Consider the following 27,880-nt stretch of genomic DNA (forward strand, 5'->3'; position numbering starts at 1 on the left):
TGATGCATGTGAGGGCCAGACCTCGAGAGACAAGGCTCAGGTTCTTACAGTGATTTCACAATTCTGCCCGACAGGCCTCACCAGGCTCACTTGGGGAAGTTACTGAGCCTCACTAAGCCTCAGTTTTCTCCTCTGGAAAGTGAAGATAATAACATTAAATGTGCTCTCATAGTGAAAACTTAAGAATACCTGCTAAGTGCTTAGTACAGGGCCTGGCACAGAGTAAATGCTCAAAAAGAGTTTGAGGTCAGTATTTAATCTTTAATAAGCCCTCAATCAAAATAGATTCTTTCTTAGATGTCTCCAGTGATCACAAAGACTTCTCAAAGCAAGTTCTGCCCTCCAGGCTCCCCTATAGCTTTCTTAAGTCATTAATGAGAAGGAAGGCCGGGAGATGAATTTGTAGCCGACAAACTAAAAACCCATCCGTTTTTCTTTCAAGCTTCTGTTCCACAAAACTTGCACACTGTGTAGTGTCTGACAGCAGCAAAATGATAACATCCAAGTTTTGCCAGGTCATGGCAACTGCTCCTGCTGGTGCGGGGGCGGGGCGGGGCCTCACCACACCTGAGTCCCTCCTTGCAAGGGGCCTCACAGTGTCCAACGCCTGAAGCTAGCTACAGGCTCACATACATGTCTGAGCAAGAGGGGACAAGCTTGAGGAAACTTACATTTAGGAAATGGGAAGAATAAAAAACGGAGAAGGAGGAGAACCAGGACAGAGATTCAGGTCAAAAAAATAGAAGCAGGGCTTCCCTGGTGGCGCAGTAGTTGAGAGTCCGCCTGCTGATGCAGGGGACACGGGTTCGTGCCCCGGTCCAGGAAGATCCCACACGGCGCGGAGCGGCTAGGCCCCGTGAGCCATGGACACTGAGCCTGCGCGTCCGGAGCCTGTGCTCCGCGGCGGGAGAGGCCACAACAGTGAGAGGCCCGCGTACCGCAAAAAAAAAAAAAAAAAAAAAATAGAAGGAGTCATTTACGAAGCTCTATGTGCCATGGCTGACGTTCACGAAACCATTCAGAGGTCACTCAGTGGATACTTACTACGTGCCCATAATGTGCCAGGTAGTCCTGGGTGTTGCGGATGTAACAGTTAAAGGCAGATTTTGAGAGAGACGGGCAGCCATAGATTTTTGTCTGATTTGCCTAACAGATAAAATTCCTTGCCCACATGAAGTTTACATTCTACTGAGGGTTGTAGATGGAAGACAAAAGAAAACATTTAGCACGTTAGATGGTGGAAAACGGCAAGGAGGAAGAACAGGGAAGCAGCGCAGGGAGAGGGGTGCCGGTGCCGCGGAAGGGCTGCTGCGGCTTCAAAATGCCGAACAGGGATGGCGCCACTGAGAAAGGGACCTTTGAGCAGAGACCCAGGGGAGGCAGACACGTTATAACAGACACCCAAGGGAGGCAGACACGTGATGAGAGAAGAGCACTCCAGGCGAGGAATGCAAGTGCAAAGTCCCAAGCTTGCCTAAAGTTTTTGGAAAATGCGAAAGGAGCCAACGTGGCAGAAGCTGGGGGAGGGAGTGGAGAGCAGGAATAACGGGAGAAGAGGTCCAGGAGGTGACACGAGCACTAACAGCACTGGGGAGTCCTGATCCCAAAGAAGCAGGAGAAGGCCAAGTTATTGTTAATGTTGTCCCTGGATAGTGGGCGCCCTTGGCGTCAAGAGTCATCCTTGTTAACAAGCTCCAGGACATTTACACACCTGCGGGCGCAGCACACTGTATCATTCCCTGGCTGAGGAATTCAAACGTTCCAGAGTCTCGTCCCCACCCTCTGGAGCAGGAGCTCGGGCTGAAGGGGACACTTACAGGAACTTGCCTTCCTCTCCGATGGGCACCTATAAGGGCTCATTAAACACGTGATGAACGAAGCAGAATCTCCCGGTGGTGGACGAGTGGTGCCCTGATATGAGCGACAGTGCAGGGTGCTCCAGGAGGCTACCCTCGGGGGCATCATTCGGGACAGAGGCGTGCAGGTGGTGAACTCGGGCAAAATGGCGAGAAACTAAATAAGCCCCAGCTATATAAAGTCTTCTTACTGAATATCATTAGACGTTCAGGCAGGAAGAATGAACTGAAAAAACAGAATGAGGTGGGTGACTTGGGAGTGGGTATTTTTGCTAAGTCAATGTAGAGAAAGGAGTTTTGTGGGGAATCTCGTATGTTGGGATAAGATGAAAATGTAGTATGTGAAGTCATGATTAGAGCAGTGACGAATCAGAAGTTATAAATAAGTGTGTGATCAACATCTGTATACAGCAGCCGCATAATGATTAAGCTGATAGATATTTTAGCATAAAAGAAAGAAGTGCTTGGGAGCTGGAACTACAGACCTTCTCTGAAATGGAAACACAAGGTCGACGGGCAGCAGTTTGCAAAGTCCACTTTGACCCTGGAACTCAAGAGAGCACGTGGTAGGCCTTCAGCCATCTGAAGTAAACAAGCCAGTGTCGGTGGCAAGAGCCGGCCTCCCCGCTCCATCAGCCCTTCTCAAGTGTCCCTTACAGTCAAGGGGCAGGCCAGGGGTGAAACCTATGCTGGGAAAAGCTCTCTGGTCACCCCTTCTCTGCCTGCCAGGTGTCCTATACTCGGGGCGTGGGCGGCCTGAGGGATTTTCAGTGCGACAATCTGCCAGAGCTCCAACCCTCCCTCAGACACGACCTCATGCAAGTTTCCCTCTTTTAACATGAAGGTGGCAAGAACGTAATTTAGAAGATCGGGATACTATGTCTGTGCCTCTTTCAGCCATCATCCCATCAATGTGAAAACTTCAGAGGTGCTTAAACTAAAAAACAAAAGCAGACAAACTGCCTCGAATGCACTGTCTGGGAGTGTTCTCCTTCTGCTTCTCTAACTGGGACTCTGCTGCCCTGGGCTCTCCGGTGACAAGCGTGAACACACTCCACACACTCAGAGTCAAGATCTGTGTCTTGGTCCAGGGGCCCCACTGCCACAAAAGGGTTATGCTTTACGATGACCGTTGTGACGACAAAAGGCTAGCCGCCTTTATTTATAAAGAGCTCATATACAGAAACCAAACAGAAACCAAAACTGAAAATGATAGAAAGAAAAAAAAAAAAAAGGAAATGACAGCACTCCCAAGAGAAGAAAACGGAGACGGTCAACAAACACTTAAAAAACGTTAAACCTTGCTCATTAAAAAGAAACAGTATAGCAATGCTGTGTCATTTTTCATTATCAAAGATGAAAAGACAAGAAAATTCAATCTGGGAGGATGAGATAAGTACTCTCTTAAGCTGCTGGTGGAAGGATAAACTGATTCACAAACACAGTCACCATGGCATTATTTTTAATATTATAAAACAACATCGTAAGACAGAATATATAAACCATACACAATAGAACAGCTAACGCAGCCGTTAAAAATATTGTTTAGGAAACACTTCTAGTGACAAAAGGAAATATTAATGCTATAATGATGTTTACAAAGCGGGATACAAGCACATATATTTACGTGGTCCCAACTATGTAAAACAACATTATAGAAAGAAATGTGTCATTGAGTGGTTACTTCTACAACCTTGAAGTTATAGACGATTTTTAGTCTTGTCTCCATACTTTCGTGCATTTTTCTAGTTTTCTACAACCAAGATGCATTACTTTATTATAAACAGGAAAACTTCACCTAAAAATAGCCAACAGTGACTCAGCAGTGTCCCCTTCTGCCCTCTGAAGGAAGCACAGGCTTATCATCTAAAGGGAATTAAAAAGCTCATTGTGGTGAGAACATGAATACTAGGATTGTTAAAAGCCAAAACAAAACAAAACAGGGTAAAGCTCTTAGGAAGGCAGAGCAGAGTACCCTAGGGTTTTCCAACCAAATAACCATATCGTTTTACTGGGAAGTGTTTAGAAAAAAGAAGCTAGGACTAGCCCCCAACCTCTCTGTCCACATCCCAACAGGAAGCACAGAGGAGCCATCCCAGCACTGAGTATATATGAGACGTAAAACACGGCCCCTCACCTCAAGAAGCTTTGCCATCTTGTTAGATAAGTACATGCAGGACCTAAAGGGCGCTACATGTCATTTTCATTCAAAAAAAAAAAAAAAAAAAAAAAAGAGTTCCTACTGTGTATCACGCACCATTCTGGGATAAAACAGCGAGTGGGAGCATAATCTTGGCCTTCAGCTATAGCAGAGTGTGGGCTGAAGTAGTCTGAGAAAGCTGGTGAAAAATTAGTAGGACTCAGAGAGGCAGAGAACAGGGTAGGACTTGAGGAGGTGGAGTGCCTGAGCAGGTGGGCAGTCGGGAACGGGGACAGTGGGCAGGTGCCGGACTGAGCAAAGCAAGGGGGGAAGACCAAAGGGAGCTGGGCCTCACTGGAGAACCCAAGTTCAAGTTCTAAGCCGTACCAGATCATGGTGAGCTTCACGTACCAGGCATAGGAGTTGGGACTGAATTCTATGTGCATAAAGGGATGAGAGGAAGTAAATCAAGGACTACCACCTTCTCCACACGCCTGCTCATGGGCTTCCTAGCTCCAATTTATTTTGTCTCACTCTCTGTTGAAAACCTCGAGAGAGAAGAGGAAGTCAGAAACAAAGGCCCTGGGTGCCTGGGGAGCTGCTGATTGACGTGGCTCAGGCAGTCTCCTCTGAGAAGCCCCAGGAATCTTTTTGCATTAAGCTTTATATATATTTTTTTAGCCCGAGTGTAACAGGCTTGAAATAGGAGAAGTAAGAGGGAGCGTTTACACAAAGGCACCCCAACTCCCAACCTGGACCATGGAGGCAAGTCAAATCTCATTTCCCACTGCACAATGGTGTAAATCCGGATTCCAGTCCTGGAAATCCATCCTACACCCCGAAAAACCTAAATGCATTAAAAATGGAGATACAAAAAAAAAAAAAAACTGGAGATACAGGCTTTTACAAACATTTGTTAATATGTAAAACCGTTTAAACTATGTTCCTGTTGGGAATTTTTCCCATCCCGTGGGCTGCACCGGTTAAAACTTACCGTACCAATCTAATGCCGTGGACTAAATACACTCTTTTTATACCTGGTAAATCTTTCTGTCTCTGCCAAAGGAGTCACTGATAAATCTTTATTCTCATCAGCCACCTACTGCAGACTGAACGTCTGTGTCCCCCCAAAATTCGTATGTTGAAACCTAACCCCCAACGAGACAGTATTTGTAAGTGGGGCCTTTGGGAGGTGATTAGAATGGGATCGGTGCCCTTAAAAAAGAGGCCCCAGAGAGTTCCTGGTCCCTTCCACCATGTGAGGACACAGCAAAAAGTTGAGCCCTTACCACACTCCGAATCGGCCGGTGCCTTGATTTTGGACTTGCCGTCAGAACTGAGAGGAAGAAATCTCTGTTGTTGACGAGCCACCCAGTCCACGGTAATTTGCTGTAGCAGTCTGCATGGCCTGACGCTGCCCTCCCCCTCAGTCTGTTCCACATCCTGCCCCCTCTCACCACGCTTTGTTTTTCCACACGCAGGACAAGTGTGGGAGTGGTCAGGCAGACCCTCCAGCCAGCTCTGGGAAACGTGAGGGGCTGCACCTCTCAAGGGGTCCCTCCAGAAATTGATCTCCAGGGCCACCACTGGCCACCACTCCCTGCACTGCCCACACCATGTGCAGCCCTGGCAGGGTGCACTGCAGGACACCACTCTGTGTTCTGGCCCTGTGCTCCTAGGCACTTCAGGATGGAAATGGCTGTCTTGTTCCATATTTGGCAAATTTACAAATATAAAGGCATAGTATGCAGATTACTGTTTGAGAGGCCAATTTGGAGAAGTCCTTCTGATTAAAAACTTAGTGAAAAGATTTTTCCAAAAAGATGACGAAGGTACATCCTATATATATCGATACTATATACTATGGAGGGACTAGAGAAGGCAAGTTTCCTGTAGATCAATTTGGCAAAATGCAGTAAAATCACTAAAAAATATTGCTACCCTTGACCCAGTGATTGCAGTTTTAGATATTAATCCTAAGGAAAAATCAGATTCAGCAAAGTCTCAGGCCAAAGGTCATTCAGTTATGATATTTCCCACCCTCAAAGCTGCCAGGAGAGCCCTTCCTCCTGATCTCAACCCAGAGAGGCAGCTGAGGACTTAGCCCCTGGAGCCTGCCTGGAGGTTACCCCAGATGTCTTGGTTTTGGTTTGGCTGTCTTGAAGGGAGTTTGCCACAGGTTTTTATGGAATTCCAGAAGGGAGAGCAGGAGCTTGAGAATAAACTGGGAGGGAGACAGGGAGAAATGGACACTCACGGCATGACTTCCTGCAGGTACCCAGGAAGGCGCCCTGCGAAGCACAGGAGAAGATGCCCGTCCTAAGGTCAAGGCGGAGTAACCAACTGCTGTTCCTGGGAATCATGACACTCACAGTCACAGTGATCTTCCTGCTGTTCTTTGCTCTCCTCTGGAAGGCCGGCAACCTTATCGACTTGCCCAACCTCAGAATTGGGTTCTACAACTTCTGTCTTTGGAACGAGGGCACTGGAGCCCTACAGTGTCACCAGTTCCCTGAGCTGGAGGTCCTGGGGGTGCCTCGAGTTGGCCTGGCCCTGGCCAGGCTTGGCGTGTACGGGGCCCTGGTCCTCACCCTCTTCGTGCCCCTGCCTCTCCTCCTGGCCTGGTGCAACAGTAACGAGGGAGAGTGGCAGCTGGCCGTGGGCTTCCTGGCCACGTCCTCCATGCTGCTGGCCAGCGGCCTGGGCCTCTTCCTCACCTACACATGGAAGTGGCTCCGGCTCTCCCTCCTGGGGCCTGGGTTTCTAGCTCTGGGTGTTGCCCAGGGCTTACTCATCCTCTTGCTTATGGCCACAGTCGTGTTCCCTCAGAGGGCAAAGGACAAGAACTTGACAGCTGCTAGCTCTGTCTAAAGGCTTACGTGATTGCAAGGGTTCTGTTTGAACTATGCTCAGAGAAGCTGCCAGAGAATTCACGGGCTGCTGTGTCTTCTCAGCCATCCTGTTTCATAGCTAATGCTGATCTCAAGACTAGCAGACGGGACCCACCGCGGAGGGGGTAGGGCACCCGACGTCAAGGACAGGCAGCAAGGGCGGCCAGGGCTCCCTCGGCCACTTAGTGTAGGGTTGTGCGTCCTTTGGGACTTTTAAGGTTCCCAAGGTCACCCTAAAACCACACAGCTCATTGTCACAAGAATTCCTTCTTTAACTAACTGATCTGAGCAAGCCATTCTTACTTTATCCTCAGAACAATGGGGAGATAAGGCTTCCTGTCATGGGGCCAGATTTCCAGTACAAGTTGCCAAATGCCAGACTGGAACCCAGTGAGGGTTTATGAAGAAACACCTCAGGGTCCCTGGGGGCCCTGCCTGGCAAGCTCCCCATCTCCATCCAAGGCGGGTAGAACGCGATGAGCCCCTCACCTCTGACAACGCTCCCAAAGGCCCAGGAATAATCTGAGGGATTCACCGAAGACAGAACACATGGGCACAAAGAGCAGCCTTGGTGGCTTTGAAGGTTCCCCTGAAAAGGCTCCCGGCTCCCTGAAGGCTCCCTGAAGCCCGACAGAGCAGGGGATCAGCGGGCAGATCCCTCCCAGCACGTGACCTGGGAGTTCAGGAGCCGAAGACACCGGGTCCCTGGTCAGGAGAGGAAGGTGAACAGTACTGAACGGTTCCACATCCACGTGAATGCTGCATCCCCTCACCTCTCACCCTGGGCCCAGAAAGGATACAAGCACAACTCATGCACTGGGGAGCTTTGTGTATTTTTCAGCACCTATATATTGAAAACCTGTACAGCACGTGATTGCCTCATCCTATGCCTGTCAAAAGCCACACTGAATACAGAAGCAGAAACACGGACTCTAGTGTGATGTCTTGTCCTTGGTGTCTCCTTTGGGTTCCTGTCCCACTCTTGCTTTCCGACTGTCCAGGGACCAAGGCCGAGGCCACCAAGTGGAAGAAAGGTGGCAGCTCGGGGGGAGGAGGACTGATTGGTCAGGAGGCTTCCCAATCTGTACGCTGAGCCTCAGGCTCCTGGACGGAGCCCAGCACTGTGGCAGGATGTCTGGTTCAGGGCTGGACGAGCAAGGGCTCACAGACTGATCGACTGCCTCGTGATGAAGGCTATCTTTAAAATAGGTTTCCTCCTTAGGGAGGCCAAACAGTAGGAATTCCAGTGTACGTAGCAGCCATACTTGTTTTTCTTTAAACATTATTAAGTTGACTCTTTGGTTCCAGTAAGTTGACCACCACAACCTCATCTCCCTGGAACCAGGTAACTGAACACAACAGACTATGGGGATCCCAGACCCTCTGAGCAAGGAGAGAGCACAGTGCAGGGAGGATCTCTAACGGGAGCTCATTCTGATTCCTCACTTCCCAAGGTGAATCTGCGCAGCCCAGAGAGGCACAAAGCTGGGAGCAGAAGCCATGACAGTCTGAGGGCAGCGCCCAGGCCAAGAGGGAAACCCCGCTTCCTTCAGCCACTCTGGGCAGAAAGTCCTGGAAGTTTGTCCCTTAGCTGAAAAATATCTCTCTGACGTATTTTAGCGCATCCTGGTCCTCCCCGAGTTCTCTGCCGCAGGCCGAGTCAGAACCTGCAGGCCCCAGAGGAGGACCGTCTTCCCCACAGTCCTCGTCCTCGCTGTCCTCGCTTCTGCTCCCGCGGGGACTCGGGGACGGCGGCGCTGAGCTGGCCGGGGACTGCTCTGGCTTATCAGCGCCTGCCAGAGGCAGCTGTTCCAACGGCTTTTCCTGTTTTCGGCCCTGCTGAGTAGAAGCAATGGCAGGCAAAACAGACGGGGGTTTACTTCCCTAACGTGCTGGTTTATCTGTCGGTGACGCAGAACATGCCCAGAAGCAACTGTGAAGCCAGCACAGGACGAGTCAGGCCCTGCCCCCAAAATCACAGGTGGCCCCTCCCTCCCTTCACCCGACCCCTCCCCTCCCCGCCACCCCTTCTCAGATGGTGCAGGAGTAGAGACCAGCTTGGGAGAGCAGGGGCAGGGGCCTGAGGAATAGCGCCACAGGAAAGAAAACTAGAATAAATGTACGTGGAAAGGCAGGGTGACAGAATGCAAGGAGCACAGGAGACGAACCCCGAGTGCGGGCCTTAGCCTCTCCCTTACTGGCACCAAATCACTTATTGTAACTAATAATAATATCTATCAGCAGGTTATTGCAAGGAACAAATGCGATAGGAATATATAAAAGTCCCTGAGCAACTATCAAGTACTATCAAGTACTACCAACTATCAAGTACAACTCTAACGTGGGACAGTTATCATTCGCTTCCGGAAGCCAAGACACTCAGCGGCGTGGTGCTCCGTATGGCGCTCAGAAGTCACCTCGCCCGACTGAGACCCTCCAGAGAACATGAGCAGTTAACAACTTCTGTCCCGTCCCCACGCCACCAGCACAGAGTCACCCAAACAGAGAGAGCTGCCCTCCCTCGCACAGCTGCGCCCTCCCAGGTCTCCAGCCCCAAGCGGGTGCCCACCAACCAGGGAGCGGGCTGCGGATGAGCGGGCTCCTGGCCACCCCAGCAGGCAGGGCTCCTGTTTTATTAGCATGAACCAGGCCCTGGTCTAGTTTCTGCCCACCAAGAGTTTCTGGTCATAAGAAAAGACACAGCTGACTTTACCTCAATCAGGATCCCTAGAGCAACGTCTACGATTTCAGCTTCGTTCATGCAGTACACAGTCCTCATGGCAGGAAGTCTGAAAGAAAGGCACAAAGCTAGAGATGGCACGGAATCACCAGGAGGAGAGAATGAGAGCAAGAGCTGCGTCTCAGGGCCTGCCCACCAGGGGTGAGAGCAGCAGCTTCCCCAGGGCACCAACGTGGCTTCTGCATCCTTGTAACCAGTGACTGGCACAGGGGGTTCTCGGGGCAACAGTGTGGGGCTTCCCAGCCTCCACCAGCTCCCCTGAGGATCTGGAAACAGGGCACGATGGCCGGCTTCTGAGAGTCAAACTCACACACACGGTGGATGCGAGCATATCGAACAAGCCAAGACACAACCCACCCCCCTCCCACCGCAGTGCATGAACACAGTAAAGGAGGGCTGCACAGACCAGAAATCACGGCTGGCCAATGAAGAAAACTTAGAAAGGGAAGGGCAGAGAGGGACAGTGAGCGCCTGGGACCACGAGGGGAGAGGGCAGGGACATCCCCTCCGTGGCAGCCCAGAAACCCCCGCCATTACCACCATTCAACTAACCCACCCCACGGCCTCTGATCTCAGGCTGGCACAGTAACCTGTAGCTTGTCCACCTGTCCCTGAAGATCTACCCGCAGGGAGCCTGGACCACCTCGTCACTCATCTTGCCCAGCGGATGGTCACAATTTCTGTGGCAAGAGAAGAGACTGGCAATTTGGACAACTGGCGTCTGAGAGCTTGGCTGGTGTGTGTGACACGAGAGGGGGAGCCACTATCCGGGAGCTGACAAGTGAGGGTCTGGCGGTGGAGATTCACCAGGAGAGGCAGAAGCCGGTGCCAGTCTGGGAGGGCACAGCTCACTTCCTGTGCACCCCCCGAGAGCTGATGAGAGGTCTGTGGACTGAAACACCCCACCTCACCGTTCTGCCAACACGGGAAGAGTGGGCCCCGGCAACTGTGATGCCCCAAATCCCTCCCCCTGTCCTAATTCCCCAGGAGGACCAGAAGCTGCCCCACCTTGCTGCAGCCACTGGCACCGTGGCTGTTCTCCTCTTGGGGGTCTTCACCTGCACTGTCCTCTTTTCAGCCACCTGGGCTGTCATCCATGCGGGAAGCACCCTTTTTTTATTCTCAGATTTTAAGTCTTCCATCTCCCTAGTCTCTCATGAAGAGGAACCAGGGCCCAAGCTTAATGACTTCAGGACAGCAAATCCCACTCTCTCATCACACCAGGAATTATAGGTCTGTTTGTCCTGAATGGGAGTCCAGCTTTAATTCCTACAAAGAAGAACAAAGACCAGTGAATTCTAATAAGCGAGAATACTCCCAGGCATCAGCCGAAATTACTGGTCAGGGCAGGGCCCAGGAGACGCAGATGTGCCGTTCACAGGGCATGAAGGGACAGGCGAGGGGCTCAGGGAGAAGCAGCCCTCCACGCAGGGCCCAGGGACCCCACCGGCAGCCAGGCCCAACGCCTCCAGGAGCCTCTGCACTGAGCCATTCCACACGGGAGGAGTGGCATGAACACCCTCCCAGGAGGAAAGAGGGAGGGAGGTGCCCCTGCTCCTCTCCACCGCAGAGGCTCACGGTCCCCAGGGTGTCCAGACTACCCTACCCTTAAGACACCTCTCCAAGATCTCTCCCCTGTTTCTCCCAACCACAGACTTCTCATTCCCTCTTCTGGGAGCGGTTATAAGAAATTCCAAGGCCATTTTGATTCACAATGAGGTTTCACCGGCCGACACCCACTCCCTTACACCAAAGATACTTCTGACCCGTCAGATTTCAGCCAGCAGTAGGGTCAGGAATCCAGAAGCTGGGGCGCCGGGCTGGGGGGAGTGTCTCACCTTACCGGGCCTCTCCCCACCCTCACTGGATTCCACCTCAGCCCCTCCTCCTAAAGCTCAGCCCCAACCCTGTGGCTCAAAGGGTGCAGGGCTCCACCCTCCACTTAGCAGTTAACCCTGAAGGCAGCTGCGGGCGCCTTCTGCCTAAATTCAAGCGGTGCTAATACTCATTCCCACATCTAACGAGCACCGCTAACCGCCCGGCACAAACAGCGCGGCGGTCGGTGCACACACTGATTTGACCGTGAGGTAGATATTCTGAAGCGTACTTAACAGATAAGGAACTGAGACTGAGCAGTATGCACAAAGTCACAAAAAAGTTTGAAATGGCCGGCCGGGACACGCACCCGGGTCCTCCAGACTCCGCCGGCTGGGGGTGGGTGAGGGCCTGGGACGCCCCGGCGCGGCCCCGCGGGCGCGTGCCCAGCCCAGAGCTCCCGATTCTCAGCCGCCGCAGCCCTCGGGGACCCCGCGCCGTCCTGGCGCGACCAGACCGGTGCCGACCTGCAGGAGGAGGGCGAGGGGGGACGCGCGACAACCACGCGGAGCCTCACCGGCAACAGCACCGCCCGCGTCCCCGGCGCTCCTCCAGCAGGGCTTCCTGCCTCCGGGCCCGCGCCCCCTTCTTGGCTTCCGGGGCGGGTCCGGGAGTCTGATTCTGGGCGGTAGTAGGGAACTCGGAGCCCGGCCGGCCGGGCTCCGACCCCGCGCGCACCGTGACCCTTCCCCCGGCTCGGCCGCGTCCCCGCACTTCCGGCTTCCGGCCGCCCGCGGGCGCGGAGGCCCGGGCGCGCCCCCTGTCGGCAGATCGCGTTGTCTGCGCCCTCGGCTGTGGAGCCCTGACTCCCTAGCTGATGGGAGACGCCGGCCCCGCTGTCCCGGGTCCTGACAGTCTCTCCTTGACCGCATCCAGGTCGGGCTCCTCTCTGAACTCTTCTCAGCTAGGCCCTGACTTTTGGACTTCCGTGTGCATCTCCAAATTGTCCATTTTTAGCAAGAATACTGCTAAGTTGATCTAACCAAAGTCCACCCATCCCCCGCATCTGATCCTCACCCGCCACCATCTTCCAGGTGGTGTCTAATCACCCGGCCGCCCTCAGCAAGAATCCTGTTAGGTCAATTTAGCCAGAATCCCCTCTTACTCCTATGTTTCCTGTTAATAATCATCCATCCACCGACCCCCCCCACCCTGCCACTTTTCCTTGTATTGGGAGTTGAGCCCAACTTCGCCCCCACTGCAAAACCCTACTGAGTAGCCCCCTCGAATAAAGTTTGCCTTACTTGTCTTTAACAAGTGTCATAAATAATTTTTAACAATATTTTTTCTTTAACAGTCCCCAAACGTGGCTCCATTTGAGGCTTGCTGGATAAGACTCTGTTAAAGTGTCAATTCCCAGCCCTCGCCCCCCCACCAGAAATTAGGGAGAGGGGATCTGCATTTTTGAAAGCTCTGCTGGGGAAGGGCAGAGGCGCAGTGCTCCCTGCTGGAGGCATGCACTCCCAGGCAAGGAGGGTGCAAGGTGAGCCCCCCACCCCCCGCTGCAGGAAGGGAAATTAAAGATTCTGTTTACATTTCAAATTGGCCAGAGGTGTTCTGTGAACAGGGCTGCTCCACGAGGCTGCCCAGATGTCCTCACTGCTTTGCTTTCAGCCTGATGCTGAGCACTGCAGTTTACACGTGGAGTTAGCATCTAGTTTAACTTAGAATCACACAGGTTGAAGTAGCTTAAAAGACAGACAAAAAAAAACCCAGGTGGCACACATCACTAAAAACACAAGGACAAGTGCAGATGGTGAAACTTCTACCACATTTTGAGGCAAAAGGATGATCAGAACCAACCATCTACCCCCCAAAATGCAAAATTATCAAGACAGCCACTTGAAATGTGACGTACAACAAATCAGCTAATAATAGAATAATTACTCTCCATATGCTACAGGTGCAGGATAGGGGAGTGTGATCCAGAGTTTGGAGAATCCAGAGCCAGGAGTTCTCACTTCCAACTGTGTGTGCCTTTGGTTTCTGCAAAGCATTTTCACCCCATACTAATCCTCAATCCTAGGGAAGTAGGCTGGTCCAGGAAAGTTTAAATCAATCAAGGCTTAAGGAGTAAATCAGTGATTTCAAAACCAACCTGCTGTGCATTGGGGTAATTTAGCTGCGGGCTGAACCTGGGCTCTGCCTCCAGCCTCTTCAGGCGACCAACCCTTCCAGGCAGGACTTGCTTCTCCTCTGATTCCCTAAAGGTTCCAAAATCACTGACCTCTAGGGTCCTCTGCTCCCACGGTCTGTGAGCCAGGACAAATCCAAGTCTGATGGGTGGAGATGCATCATTTTGTTTTAATAAAGGAACAGAGAACACTTGCCATTATGAGAACCACTCCCTCCACCTTTTTCTCAAAAACCTTCTCCCATAGCCAGCCAAAAAATGGGGTCTGAGGAGCAGGAAACCCATCTGCATAAAAAACTTTCTGTGTAAAAGGCCAAATAGGGATGAGAAACCCCAGCTGTGGGATTTGAATGGGTGGGAATCAGCTCCTGAAGCATTTTGAATGCTGAGTTCAGGGAGTCTGAGGTCTTGGAGCAGAAGCAGGCAAGCGCACACAGGTCCCAAGGACTAGGGGAATGCACCTCACTGTTCTTGTGCAGCCCAGCCCAGAGCCAGGCTACACCTGCGCAGGCTTGGGGGCCTGAGGCTGGACTGGCTTGATGGTTTTCATCTAGTTGCCCTTGCCCAAGCTAGTGGAGGAGTCTTGCTGGCATTCTCGGGTAGATGTCAAGCAGGTATTGTGAAGATGTGAATTTTTTTTTTTTTGGCTGTGTTGGCTCTTCATTGCTGCACTCTTCGTTGTGGTGCGCAGGCTTCTCATTGTGGTGGCTTCTCCTGTCGCGGAGTACGGGCTGTAGGCGCGCGGGCTTCAGTAGTTGTGGCTCGCAGGCTCTAGAGCGCAGGCTCAGTAGTTGTGGTGCACGGGCTTAGTTGCTCTGCGGCATGTGCGATCTTCCTAGAGGTCAAGACAAGGGCTCGAACCAGTGTCCCTGGCATTGGCAGGCAGATTCTTAACCACTGAGCCACCAGGGGAGTCCCTGAATTTAAGTTTTTGTTTTTGTTTTTTTTGCAGTACGCAGGCCTCTCACTGTTGTGGCCTCTCCCATGGCAGAGCACAGGCTCCGGACGCGCAGGCTCAGCGGCCATGGCTCACGGGCCCAGCCGCTCCGCGGCACGTGGGATCTTCCCAGACCAGGTCACGAACCCGCGTCCCCTGCATCGGCAGGCGGACTCTCAACCACTGCGCCACCAGGGAAGCCCTGAATTTAAGTTTTGACATGCGTTATTGGAGGATGAGAGCTCATCTTGGAGGGGTGAGGAAGTGGGACAGGGAGGAACGCCAGGATGAATGCATGCTGACAAGCACTCAGGATGGGGTGGAGGTCAGACAGAGATAGGCCAGGAGGGGACAGGGTGGCCCGCTGCACATATCGTACTTGCTAATTTCAAAAGGTCAGAGGTTAATGGTGTTTTGGTTTTGTGTTTTTAGGCAGCTTCAAAGTGATGTGGAAGCCCCACCTCAATCCCTCCTGGTGGAGCCTCAGTCACATCAGCTATGAGCCAAGCTCAAAACAAGAGGGAGACAGGTATCCAACCCAGAGCATAAAGGAAATGAGAGAAGAGACAGCTCTTCAACTGTTTTCTACAAACCTTAAAGACATTTCAGCAAACTGTGGAGACCGTATTGAGAGAAGAGAATGGGCAGTAAGACAGAAACTTCGAGATGGAGAGAGGAAAAGCTAAACAATGAATTCTCTCACTCAAATGAAACACATGACCACTTTTTAAATGTCCTACAGAATTACTGGGAGAGATCAATAAGGTTGCTCATTCAATGCAGAAGATGGGAAAAATTATAAATGGAAAAGTCTTGAGTTTGTTCATCTGAAGGAGGATTACCAGGTGGAAATGGGCAACAATGTGTAAGTAACTACTTATCACTAAGTCTCTGGTGTTATCTCATAATTGAGCCACACAAACACCTCCCTGCTTTCCTCCCAACTCCCAGCAGATCAGAGCCAAAGCTTTAGTACCAATCTCTTCATGATTTTCCAAAAGTAGGTAACTGGGAGCACTCCCACACCAGACCTGCACCCCGGATCTGGGCTGGAGCCTCTGCAACAACTATTCTGAGCAGCTTGGTGACAAACTGCCCCTGTCAAGTGTCAGAGCCCGAGGTCCAGGCCTGAAATCCCACCGCCTCAGGTGGAAATGCAAGTGGGAGAACGGAGTCATTTTCCTGTTCCTCTCCACCCTGTGAGGGCATCTGCCTCTTCAAGGTCCCACCCCAGCCAGGGAGCAAAGGGCCGGGCTGTGGACACACGCGGATCGTGTGAACCCTAGGTTCCAGGCCGGCACCTGGCCGACTTGCTCCTGTCCTCTGGCCACTCACCAGCAGAGGGCGCTGGAGGCCGGCTTTGTTCAAACTTAGGGAAGTGAGGTTGAAAGAATGGGAGGAACCACAATCACCCAGATGGAGAGGGGCAGATGCCTCAAACCCTGCACTTGTCCTAACAAAAGCTGCCAACTCTCAGGGTAAAAAAGACACCATGGCCTCCTTGACATGAGCCCAAAGAAAGGGGAACGGCACAAACCTTGGTTAGCCAACGGAGCAGTAGAGAGAGGACGTCCTACATCCGTGGCAAAGCAACAAGCAAACCTCCAATAAAGGTCAGCCCCATGGCTGGTGAGGTAAGAGCTGGGGCGCGGGGCCGAAGCTCACAATGACCATCGCCAGGGCAAAGGGTGAAGGGAGATGCTCTGCTGCACGCATACGTTCCAAAAAGAGACACCAGGTGACCACAATAACATTCTTCTTTTAAAAAAGAAAACTGAGCGAATATATACAAAATACTTTCAATCTCTTCTAGGCCAACAGAGCAGCCATCACAATGTTTCTCCTGCTTCCTGAGCTTTCCTCCCACCGTCTGGAGCCTGCTCCTGGCAGAGGCCAGCGTGCCGATGTCTGGGGAACACGTGCCACAGTTCTACATGGCTCCTGTTCTCGTCAGGCAGCTGGACAGTGCCCGAGCCCCCTGGGCAGTCTCTCCCTGAAGACTCCCCACCCTGGCAGGGAGCCGGAAGGGGAGCGCCTTGTCTTCCTGAGCCATCTCTGCCTGCCTCCCAGGATAATACTGTTTCCGTGGGTGGCCCTTGGGGCGGGCCCCATCAGACTTTATGGGCCAGGAGGGTGGTCAGCTTGATCTTGCCGTCCATGGAGGCAGTGAGGCAGGTCCCGCAGTCCACGGCTGTGCTCCAGTCCACGGTGACCACAGGGGCGCGGTGGCCACCCAGGCTCAAACAACTCTCCAGAACCTTCTCCTCCCCGCCCAGCTGCAAGGGGACAGGAGAGATGAGGTTGCATCATCAGGCACTGCTCACAAACACATCCACTTTATCCACTTTCGGTGGCTGAGCTGTCTCGAGCCTGGGGGCTGCCACCCCAAGCTGAGAACATGCCCAGGCACACAGGTCCCCCCTTCCAGAAAGTCTCAGGTTCGTTGCTTGGACCAGGAAATATCTTCACTTTCCCGACTACAGTTACTCCTTCAGCTGAAGTAGGAAATAAGTCCCTAATATGCTCTGAAAGACACAATTTTCCCTGCCACCTTTAACCTGCTGTGAGCCATGACTCCTGCTCGTGCCCGGTGTTCTCTTCCAGCACCATCTACCGCTCCCAGCTTCATATCATGTATCTGCCTCTCTGTTTTACATTTGCTTCCCCCAGGGAACACCAGCGGCAGGAGGGCAGGAGGGCAGGAGGGCAGGAGGGCAGGGTCTTGGTGATTCGCTGCCGTGCGGCCCGCACACACCCAGAGAGCAGTGCTGGCACCGGAGGCCCTGGGTCAGGGCACAAACACGGCTCTCCTCTGTGCCGCCAGCACCTGCTGTCCGGGACTCTTGTGCACAGGTGTGAGGGGTCAGAAGGTGATAAGGAAGGGAAACCAGGAGCAGACTATCAATCCAGCTACATGTAACATCCATGAGCAAGAGAGAGGAAGTATTCAGCCTTCACGGGGAAAACATCTTTAACAATCATGAATTGTTTATAGATTGTAAAAATGGGACCTGAAGGTCATTATATTCCTTAAGTAATTAGACCCCATTTTTGACATTTTTTAAATGACAGAGAAAAATCTTTCAACCCGTTAATTGGTTATAGAGAAAGTCTGACTGCAAACCATATGAACTGATCAGGACAAATGATAAAGCCTGCACGATCAAAAATAAAATAATATACACACATACACAATCATACAGAGAGCAAAGGAGAGCCCACCTGAAACTCAACTAAATCTAAATAATAAAATAAAATTAGGCTTGTAAACAGAAAACTTTTCACAATATCTCCCGATAGCAATTACAAGAAATTATGGAGCTTTATATGAAACCACCACACTGTACACCTTAAATATATACAATTTTTGCCAACTGTACCTCAATAAAACTTTTAAAAGATTTTTAAATGTATATGTTTAAATAAATAATTAAAAATAAAGTGTGGAACTAATTTTTAAGGAGAGGGCAAGAGCCACCCAGATCATCACCATCTGCGGAAGAGAGGAGCCTGGGTGACAGTAAACCCAGGCTTCCCGGTGCCACACTCAAGGTCAACAGTCCAGAAGCCTCATTACTTGCCACTTCAGCAGCCCCCTTCCCCCTCGCCCCACCGTGTGCCCTTGCTCCCCTCTGCCCTGTGGAGCCCCAAAGCCCAGCTTCCTCCACATCCTCCCAACCCCTCCTCCTCCAAAGGCCTCAAATCCACAGACAGCCCCCCTGCCCAGTCCTCCCTGAGGACTCGGCCCCCACCCGGCTTCCTCCCCTGGGGGCCCTCGGCTCTGTACTGTGGTCACTGTTGGTGCTTGCTCTAACTTGAGCGTGAGCCCCAGGAGAGCGGGGCCACACTCTCCGTCTCCTGTGTGCACTGCCCAGGGCCAAGGACACACCCGCAGGCAGCTGCCGTCCAGAGCACCGGCTGCCCGCTGGCTGTGAGCCACGCGAGGCGAGCTCGGGGAGCCCCAGAGAAAGAGCATCCCACTCCATGACTCTACCTGCAGACGAAACACCGCCAGGCAGAGAGCTAACACTGAGGCTCAGAACTGAATCCACGTGGCAACGCGGAACCAGACCATGTGCTTAGGCCACGACACAAATCCTCATCCCTAGTCTATTTGGTAGCGCTAGTAAAATAGGAGAGATTCATAATTTCGTTCAATCATACGTCCAAAAAAAAGTACATGAACCAGAGAGGCTGTGACATGAGAATTAAAATAAGCAGATAAACTGAGTGGACAGCTTACATCCCGTGTGACAAATCACACCCCCCGGATTTCTGTCCCAGCCATGGATTGTAACGTCCTTGACCCACAGGACCTCCCATAAACAATAAACCTACACCAGATTAGAGTACCTGGAACAGACCACCTAGGCACCCTCCTGTTTGGGGTATGTCCCCCCAAACCAACCTACAGCCCTTCTCCCTAGCTCTTGAGGTTTCTATAGTTGGTATTATTCCCAAGGAGGGAGGCAGAAAAGGGACAGAGTCTCGTCCAAGGACAGTGACAGGCGAGCAGAGAGGATGACATGCCACACTCATGCCCACTCCCGCCTGCTCCCTCGAGCCGGCCTGCAGCCGCGAGGCCCAGGCGCTGTCCATCCCGGGTCAAAGCCTTCTCCACAGCCATCGGGGAGGGACAGAGATTGGGACAGAGACAGGGACAGAGGCTCGAACTCAACCGGGCCCAGACCTCCGAGGAGGAACCTCCCTGCCACCACCCGCCAGGTACCTTGTAGATGACGCCCCCTGTGGCAGAGCACGTCAGCATGTAATTCCCCTCCGAGTCAAAAGCGAAGAGTCGGCCCCGGGGGACCTGGACCTGCTTGTAGCCGCTGTAACCCGACAGCACGAAGGGGCCCGTGGCGTCAGCGGGGAGGCCGTACTCGGACACCTTCAGGCCGCTCTTGTGGATGTTCCACTGGATGAACTGCAACCGCAAAGCACAAGCTCGGCATTCTCAGTGGGCCGGCAACAGAGCCCAGGTCCGGGGGGAGGAGAGAGGACAGGCCCCAGGAAAGAGGAGGTGGGTCCACAGGCCCCGGGAAAGGTAGTGAGATGACCACCCAGTCCCGACTCTTCCCAACACAATTTAAGCATTTTCTTAAGGGAAGAAAATCTAGAAAGAGTCAGCCACTTCATGTCAAAGCCTGAACTTTCTCTCTGGCCTGACTCCAGGAAAGGGAAAAGGCAGGCAACAGCCTTCGCCTGGATTCCCATCTCTCAAGCAAGGGCAATGCTCCAGTGATTGTTATTATTACTGTTGTTGTTGTTGTCATTATTAATATTACTGTCAGGGTTAGAACCCAGCTAGATTTTTCTTAAAAATAGGACAAGTTCCAAATACACTTCCAGTTTCTCAGCAGTGCAATCAATGCAACACGAGCAATGAGGGATAAGCTGAGCTTCACATTTTGTAGTGCAAACAGCCCTTTAGCCCACCCAAGGGACAGGCTACCTGGGTGTGACCACCGCTTAACCGAGAATCCTACTCAAAGAAATAGGAAGTAGGGCTTTGATTTAAAAATCCCCTCACAGTTTTCAAATGAAGAATTCATTTTGTAATTACTGTCTTCATTGGATAATACAAGTGGATAGTATACAATCCAAAAGGTATAGGAGGGTACACATGAAAAGCTAGTTTTTCTCCCAGCTCTGCCTGCCCCAGCTCCCTTTCCAAGGATCCTAATGAATCTTTCCAGGGAGAATCTAAAGGGGGCACTTAATTTCTACTTTTTTCCCCAGCTTCCTTTTTACATTTCTTGACTGTTTGGGCGAAACTGTCTGCAGCCCCCAGCCCTGGCAAGCTCTACATATCCATGCTGTGACCACCCAATGACCAAGCTCACTGAAGTACATCCTGGCACCCCTGGGAGCCCACTGAGTCAGGTGGGTCAGTGAGATGAGTCCTTTTTGCTACAACCAGGAGGAAGGATGTAGGTCTCCCCCTTTCATTAGAACAGTCAACTCCCACTGAACTCATTTAAACCTCACAAAGACCCTGTGAGACTGGTTACTATTTTCATCTCTGTTTTACAGGTGACAAAACTGAGGCAGAGGCCCAAGGTCGCAGAGCTAGTAAAAAGTACAGTCGGGATTGGAACCCAGCCCGTCGTGCTATTCTGGTGCTCTCTAGAATCTCAGATGCCTAAGCCAGAGGAAGGGAGCTTCCTGACCCAAATCCCGTTCCCACCTACCTTCCCGTCCTCGCCAATGCTGTACACAGTGTTCTCATCGTAGCTGAACTCCACAGAGCAGACCTCCCCGCAGTGGGCCTTCCAGCTCATGGCGCACTCATGCTGCTGCATATCTGAGGCAATGAGACGCCACTAGGATTCCCGCTCAGGCCCTGGGGAGACATCTGCCCACAGCAGGAGGTACCTCCCACCCTCCCTCTGCCCCATGGGTGGCAGAGGGCCTCCCAGACCCGACAGGAGTCACAGAGCTGACCCCTGGTGAAGAGTGGGCACTGGGTGCTTCATTTTACCAGTTCTCTCCTCCACTGCGCCTAGTCTTCTGCTAACCAATCTTAAATGGAAGCTTCTTTCACTGGGTCAAAAGTCAGGTTCAGGAATCCCTGGGTGGAGCCTGAGCTCATCTGGGGAGCCCATAAGTCTAGGAGGACACGTAAGTCCTTCCTGGGAGGGCGCTGTAACTTCCCACCAGGAAGCCCTGGAGATCGGTTAAAGATACAGTCCCCAGGGCCTTCCCAGACCCTCTGACTCTGGTCTCCTGGAACAGGCCTGACGAGAGGAGCTTTAAACAGCACGCCAATGACTCTGACGCACACCGTTCTACTGCTCTCACGGGGACAATGAAGTGGTCACACCAAGAGGACAGGACGGCATTACTCTCTCGTATCCTCTTGGATCTCACTCGGGCCATGAGGACTCAGATCCAACAGCTCAGGACTGGAGGACTGCTAAGCTCCACGCCGCCTCCCCATGTCCACGGACACGGACCACATGCAAGGTAATTAGGGGGTCCTGAAAACAGCAGCCTCTGACCAAAGTTAAGTTCTATTACAAGCATCTTGAACTGGGGTTTTGCAATAGCCTCTAGTCCAGCTGGCAAAAATCCAACTCTCTTCCCTGGGGCATTTGAGGAGGGGACCAGGATGGCCGGGAGCACGCTTGCCTACCGAACAGCCGGATGACACCATCAGCTGCCCCCGTGACCAACAGGTTCCCATTGTGATTGAAGGCTGTGCAGTTGATGGCAGTGGGCTCCGGATCCAGGGAGAACTGGAGCTAGAAAAAGGACAAACTAAATTTTAAAATGTAAGATGGTAATAAACCAAATTTCAAGACAGGTTCTGTTTGAAAGGGGGAAGGAGACCAAGATTGAGGAAGGGCACACCAGGGCATAAAAAGTGTCGGTAATGTCCCACTTTTAAACCATGATGGTAGGTAGGTGCTCATTTCACGGTTCTTCTCATTATTCCGTACACCTATGATTTCAATATTCTCTTCTATGTATTCAATATTTAACGAAAAGTTGAAAAATAACAAGTGAACATAAAATTACAAATCATGACAAGTTCTTAGCACAAACTAACAAGATTAAAAAGGACCTAACCAGACTGGGTGGGTATAAAGGGGAGCATCTACGAGATGCTGGAGGACAGATGTCAGCCGGATGGAGTGGGGTAGGAACACTCTCGAGAGGGGACAGCATGCACAGAGGGCGTGTGGCTGCAGGATGAGGAGGACAGGAGGCACCAGGAGGTTGGAGCAGCAGGGAGGGCCAGGCCAGGCACGGCTCCAGGGGGTGTGGATGGGAAACCCGGAGGAGCGGCAAGGGGCAGGACCTGCCTCCATGTCTGCCCATCCCCCAGGCGCAGTGTGGCAGGCGGGCGCCATGGGGGGCGCTGTCCAGCAGCTGTCCAGCTGAGGGGTGCTAGCGGGCATGTCCCTGGAAATGGAGAGGAGTGTTCAGACTGGAAACAGGTTTTGGAGGTGGAACTGACAATGTCTGCTCCTGGACTGACTTCAGGGTGAGGGAGAAGGCTGGCTCCAGAAAGACACCTGGTTTCTCAGTGGGACGCATCTGCCAGGACGAGGGAGCTAGACAGCAAGAGCTGACGTGGCAGGGTGGCCCTGACTGGCTGGAGAGACCTGTGAGGCTTCCAACTGGGAACAGGAAGGCGCAGAGGGGCACAAACGGAACACTCGGGACCCAGCCACCAACAAGACAGGGACGCTTCAAGTGTCCGGTACCAGCAGGAAACACGCTGCTGCAGGTAAGGGCCTGACCGCAACTGATTCTCCCAAGAAACACCACCGCCTTTTAAACAGGTTAGTGTAAACAGCACTGAGGCTCTCGGGATTCAGGGTCATAGCTGTGAGCATCCGCTACTGTTCTGGGTGGGAAGGCATCCTCCGCGCTGGGGAAGGTGAGTCACAGGCCCTGTGAGCAAGCTTTCTCAAGACCGTCATTTCTTAAGAATACGCATGTGTCCTCACTGCTTCTAGCTGCTGCTGCAATTTTTATGCAATTGTAAGTTAAGAGGCAGTCAGAAGGGGACTCTAGTTGTCTCCTGAAAAATAAACCACTTGAATGCGTAATAGTAAGTGAAAGAGGCCAATGTGAAAAGGCTGTCTGACTCCAACCATATGATATTCTGGAAAAAGCAAAACTATGGAGACAGTGTAAAGATCCACGGCTGCCAGGGGCTGGGGGCAGGGGAGACTACATGAAGCACAGGGCGATTTCAGGGCAGTGGAAACACCCTCTGTGACACTGTAATGGTGGCTACGTGTCATTACACATCTGTCCCAACCCTTAGAACGTACACCACTAAGACTGAATGAACCCTGATATAACCATGGACTTTGGGTGATTATGACGGTCAGTGTAGGTGCATCAGCTATAAAAAATGTGCCCCTCTGGTGGGGGATGCTGACAGCAGGAGAGGCTGTGCGTGTGTGGGCAGGGGGTATATGGGGGATCTCTGAAACTTCCTCTCAATTCTACTGTGAGCCTAAAACTGCTCCAATAAAAGAAAAAAAAATTGGGGCTTCCCTGGTGGCGCAGTGGTTGAGAGTCCGCCTGCCGATGCAGGGGACACGGGTTCGTGCCCCAGTCCGGGAAGATTCCACATGCCGCGGAGCAGCTGGGCCCATGAGCCATGGCCGCTGAGCCTGTGCGTCCGGAGCCTGTGCTCCGCAACGGGAGAGGCCACAACAGTGAGAGGCCCGCGTACCGCAAAAAAAAAAAAAACAAAAAAACTTTAAATATTAAAAAAAATTAAATTAAAAGATTTTAAATAAGCCAAAAGGGCCCGATAAGAGGCTGTGTGTGAATGCTAAATTTGTGGCATGATGCTGAATGACTTCAGTTGCTAGCAATCTGCCCCACTGGAGTATTACTATTTTTCAACACTTAAATGTTGAAACTTCCTCACAAATCAAAATCCTGACGAGCCCAAATCAAAGAGGGAAGAGACCTCAGAAACAGCGGGCAGCCGCACAGGCTGTGTGCCTGCCCAGGAGTGTGACCAACCCCAGGGAGACCACGGGGCAGGCCCGCACCTGCTGCTTCATGGTTTTCGTGTCCCACAGCAGCAGCTTGCCAGGAACCTGGTTAGTGCCCTTGCTGCCGATGTCTGGTGCGGACAAGTCCACCTGGGCAGCAAGGCTCGGAGCTGCAGCTGAACAGACGAAAGAGGCCCCGCTGGGGCTACACGCGAGAGACAGAATCCTGCAACACACGTGGGGCCGGCTCAGTGCTCCGCCCGTCCACAGAGGGAGGGGGAGCGGGGCTCGGGGGCACGGAGGCTTGGCCAAGGCCAAGGCAGGCCCGCCGAGCACAGCAGTTGAGGGAGCGTCCTCCAGCGCACCTGGGCATATCATCGTTGATGCTGATTTCACAGAGGTTCTTCTTGGCTTCCGTGTCATAGAGGCGCACCGTCCCCACACCGCTGCCCAGCAGGAGCTGGAAGGAGAAAGGGCGGGAGATGCAAAGGACAGCTCTGGGTCAGGTCCGCTCAGGGAGGCCCACTGGGGAGCCAGGCCCACCCCTGTGCAGTGGGCCAGGTTGCGGGGTGAGGCCTGCCTCCACTTCTCCAGCTAGTTCAGGGGAAAAACCCGGCTACAAAGGACCTCATTTAAAACTTAAAGACGTCACAGGTGACCTTGAACAGAAGCAAAACCACAAAAGGAATGTGTGGAATAGAAGCTCTATTGCTACCTCAGGTAGAGCTGGAAATGAGACCCTCTGCCCAACCCCCCCGTCTTCCAGTTTAAATTCCAGCTGTCCCAGTCCTGCCCTCTGGCTCCGGATCCACCACCACCTCCCTGGGCAGTGGCCCCAGCTGGTCACTGGGCTGGGTGACAGCCCCATTTGTGTATCCTGGGGACAGCTCTGGCTCTGGGCCTACAAAGGCCTCCAGAAAAAACAGAGGAGGCTATCCTTGTGATTTATTTGGTGAAAACTTCAAAGACAATAACAAGGACCGCCAGAAGAAAGCACCAGAAGCAGATCTGAGGGTGTCCCCCAGGAATATTCCCTGGAATATGGTCTCAGCATTCACCTAGCAAACTGACACTGGTACAGGGCGAGCCCCGAGATCCTAGTGCCATAAGGATAATTCCTGCAGTTGTCAAAAATTATTTAAAAACAAGGTCTGGGCTTCCCTGGTGGCGCAGTGGTTAAGAGCCCACCTGCCGATGCAGGGGACACGGGTTCGTGCCCCGGTCCGGGAAGATCCCACATGCCGCGGAGCGGCTGGGCCCGTGAGCCATGGCCACTGAGCCTGCGCATCCGGAGCCTGTGCTCCGCAACGGGAGAGGCCACAACAGTGAGAGGCCCACGTACCACAAAAAATAATAAAAATAAAAAAAATAAAAAAACAAGGTCTGCTCCTTGGGCTGCTGAGTATGATCCCCTCCAAAATGGAATACGGTGAAAAAAAAAAAAAAAAACACTATCAATCAACTTTATCTCCTTAACTACAAATGCTATGTCAAATATGCTAACCACTGTGGGAACCCCAGGACAGGACACACCCCCTCTGGCCTGGCCAGGGAGGGGTCTCAGCAGGAGGGGGCGCAGCTGAGAACGCTCATGGTGCGCTGTCAGAAATGTGCAGGGATGGCAGGAACTGGTGGGGGAGAACAGGCAGGGAGCCGGTCTCTCTGCAGGAAGATGAAAAGCAAGCCAGACCACCCCACGCAGGAAGAAGGCCTCTGCCATCGGACAGGGTCCCACTGCAGCCTAATTCCAATTCCTGTTAATCCAGTAACCTCCAGATAGGAGCCTGCTGGGACAGTCCTGGATGTGTGGTCCCTGCCTTCCCAGTGAGAGAGAGAAGGGAGGGGCTCGTCTTGGAGGCCCCAACCAGGCCTGTGGTGCTGGAGCCACTGGGGAGGGCCCTGGAGAGTTCTTCACTTAGACCACAGGTCCAGCAACAAGCAAGACCACTCACCAGCCTGTCCCGCTTGGTGGCCCACTCTAAAGAGAGCAGCGGCGACTTGGAAATGGAGGATGCCTTGGTCTGCATGATGGGGTTGAAGGACCACACTTTGATGACCCCATCTACGTCTAAGCTGGCGACCCTCCTCCCCGAGCAGTCCACTCTAAGATGAGAGAAAGGGGGACGCTGTTAGCACCCTTGCCTTAGTCCGCCCTCCTCTTCAGCGCACCCAGAGGATTGCTTTTCTGATTCTCCTGCTGAGAGTCAAATGCCCACACTCCAAGGACGGGCGTGAACTACTTCTAGAAATATTCATTCGTTCGTCTGTCTGAGAACTACTTACAAAGCATTTATTCAATATCATGTGCTGAGCCCTGTGGGCAAGATGCACACAGCCCCGCCCTCGGCACTCGTGTGGTCTCTAGAGACTGAGAGCCTCCTGCATCACGGCTCCAGAGCCCATCACGTCCATCAGAGCAAGGGATCACCTACCCTCTGGGTGTTACACCCCAGGATCAGGAGTGAAGAGGCTGACCCGGCCAACGGCAGCTCTCGGCAGGACCCCAACGGCAGCTGTCCAGCCCTCCTCTGACAGTTCAGGGGTGACCACGGTCCCTCCGGGCCATCCCACCCTCCGCATCTCTGTTACCTCTCATCATCCTGCTTGCCACACCTTCACACGCACAGCCTGAAAACCGAGGCTTCCCGGGGAGCCCAAACCCCACGCCATCAGCCTTTCCCCCAGAGGGCCCTGGCCCCGGCCGGCCCGACACCCACCTGCAGTGCATGATGGAGGAGTGGTGCTCTGCGTACTCTTCCTGCCCCAGCACGATGAACGGCTGCTCGGGCCGGACCCCCCCACCCTCAGGGCCTGCGGCGGGAGCCCGCGCCAGGGTCTCCAGCACCTCCACGTGGAGCTCTGGGCAGGGCTCTGCCTCTGGGCCACCAGCTTCGGGCTTCTTCTCTGCACACTGCACCAAGCAAAGGGGGCACAAGTCAGCTGTGAGGGGTCTGCACCGGGCCCAGCCATTCCCCACATCTGGGGACGCACTGCGAGATGTCTGGGATGCAGGCCACAGCCCTCGGGGGAGGATCCTGGTGGTCTCGGGGTCTAAAAGAAAGAGCTCTGAACTACAAGAGCCTGCTCTGCTGGCAGCCCCTTCCTAGAGGCCCTGCTCCTCTCACAGGCCCTGTGGAGGGAGTGTGGGCCACAGGCTCCCGGCCACAGCTGACGAGACTCGGGACACGCACCACCTTGACAGACCAGGCCAATGATAACAAGAATCAGTGAGTGAGTGAGTGCCTACTGCATTCCAGGCACTACGTAAGTATGATTGATGCTCCCCCCAAACATTTCTGATCCTACTATTAACCCCACTTTACAGCTCTGGAAAGTAAGACTGAAAGCAGAAGTTAAATAACTTGCCTAAGATCAAGAGCTGGCCCGGGGTAGGATGCTGATGTGAAGCCGGGTCACCCAGAGGCAAGCGTGGCCCCTCGCCAGTGCGCTGCCATGTCAACCAGCACCTCCCCCTGGGAGAGGGGTACTGAGAGACTGGGGCGACGGGCCAGGCACAGAGATAGACCCGAGCACAGCAGCAGAGCCAGAGCCAGGCGGGGCACCAAATGGCACCCCACACACCCTACCACCCGGGAGGGCGGCAGCCGCCCGTCTCTGCCTCCCTGGGACAGCAAGTGTTGGCCATCATGATTACTATCTGCTCACCCAGACGTAACCCAGGCCAGGGTGCACCAGCCAGGGCACTCTCTACCACCTGCATGGCTCCTGAGGCTCCTCTAAGCACTCCTTGGGGTCCCAGAAAGAGCAGTTCTACAGCAAAAATGGAATGGGATGGGATGGGATGGGATGGGATGGGATGGGATGGGATGGGAT

At 52.9% G+C, this 27,880-nt stretch overlaps 3 protein-coding genes across 16 annotated transcripts in view; 1 reads left to right on the plus strand and 2 right to left on the minus strand.

The window, feature by feature from the left end:
• The window catches only part of TMEM140 (transmembrane protein 140), a 14,232-nt gene extending 7,323 nt beyond the window's left edge, over window positions 1-6,909 (plus strand). Inside the window, exon 2 of the mRNA XM_029234174.1 lies at window positions 6,271-6,909. Within this exon, the coding sequence (XP_029090007.1) occupies window positions 6,307-6,867 (561 nt within the window). The 5' untranslated portion in view covers window positions 6,271-6,306 and the 3' untranslated portion in view covers window positions 6,868-6,909. The remainder of the gene's footprint in view (window positions 1-6,270) is intronic.
• CYREN (cell cycle regulator of NHEJ) overlaps window positions 1-12,198 on the minus strand; it is a 96,108-nt gene extending 83,910 nt beyond the window's left edge. For 7 of the 11 annotated variants that reach the window (XR_003795323.1, XR_003795320.1, XR_003795319.1 and 4 more), the window contains exons 1-3: window positions 11,813-12,197; window positions 10,636-10,896; window positions 9,601-9,676 (exon numbers count right to left, since the gene is read on the minus strand). Coding sequence is in view for 5 of the 11 variants with exons in the window: in XM_029234179.1 (XP_029090012.1) it covers window positions 9,601-9,676; window positions 10,636-10,769 (210 nt within the window). In the remaining 6 variants the exon portion in view is untranslated. Of the gene's footprint in view, window positions 1-8,413; window positions 8,727-9,600; window positions 9,677-10,635; window positions 11,686-11,812 lie in introns of those variants that run through there. The other 4 variants (XM_029234176.1, XM_029234175.1, XM_029234178.1 and 1 more) reach the window with 4 other exon arrangements.
• A 4,088-nt stretch (window positions 12,199-16,286) lies between these two features.
• WDR91 (WD repeat domain 91) overlaps window positions 16,287-27,880 on the minus strand; it is a 27,668-nt gene continuing 16,074 nt past the window's right edge. For 2 of the 4 annotated variants that reach the window (XM_029233250.1, XM_029233249.1), the window contains exons 8-15: window positions 26,764-26,957; window positions 25,999-26,149; window positions 24,412-24,506; window positions 24,104-24,272; window positions 21,712-21,820; window positions 20,768-20,880; window positions 19,303-19,500; window positions 16,316-16,849 (exon numbers count right to left, since the gene is read on the minus strand). In XM_029233250.1, coding sequence (XP_029089083.1) covers window positions 16,685-16,849; window positions 19,303-19,500; window positions 20,768-20,880; window positions 21,712-21,820; window positions 24,104-24,272; window positions 24,412-24,506; window positions 25,999-26,149; window positions 26,764-26,957 — 1,194 coding nt within the window. In that variant the 3' untranslated portion in view covers window positions 16,316-16,684. Of the gene's footprint in view, window positions 16,850-19,302; window positions 19,501-20,767; window positions 20,881-21,707; window positions 21,821-24,103; window positions 24,273-24,411; window positions 24,507-25,998; window positions 26,150-26,763; window positions 26,958-27,880 lie in introns of all 4 variants that reach the window. The other 2 variants (XM_029233248.1, XM_029233251.1) reach the window with 2 other exon arrangements.

This window comes from Monodon monoceros, unplaced genomic scaffold (assembly GCF_005190385.1).
Source record: "Monodon monoceros isolate NGI ecotype Baffin Bay Population unplaced genomic scaffold, NGI_Narwhal_1 Super_Scaffold_2, whole genome shotgun sequence".
NCBI classification, from domain to species: domain Eukaryota; kingdom Metazoa; phylum Chordata; class Mammalia; order Artiodactyla; family Monodontidae; genus Monodon; species Monodon monoceros.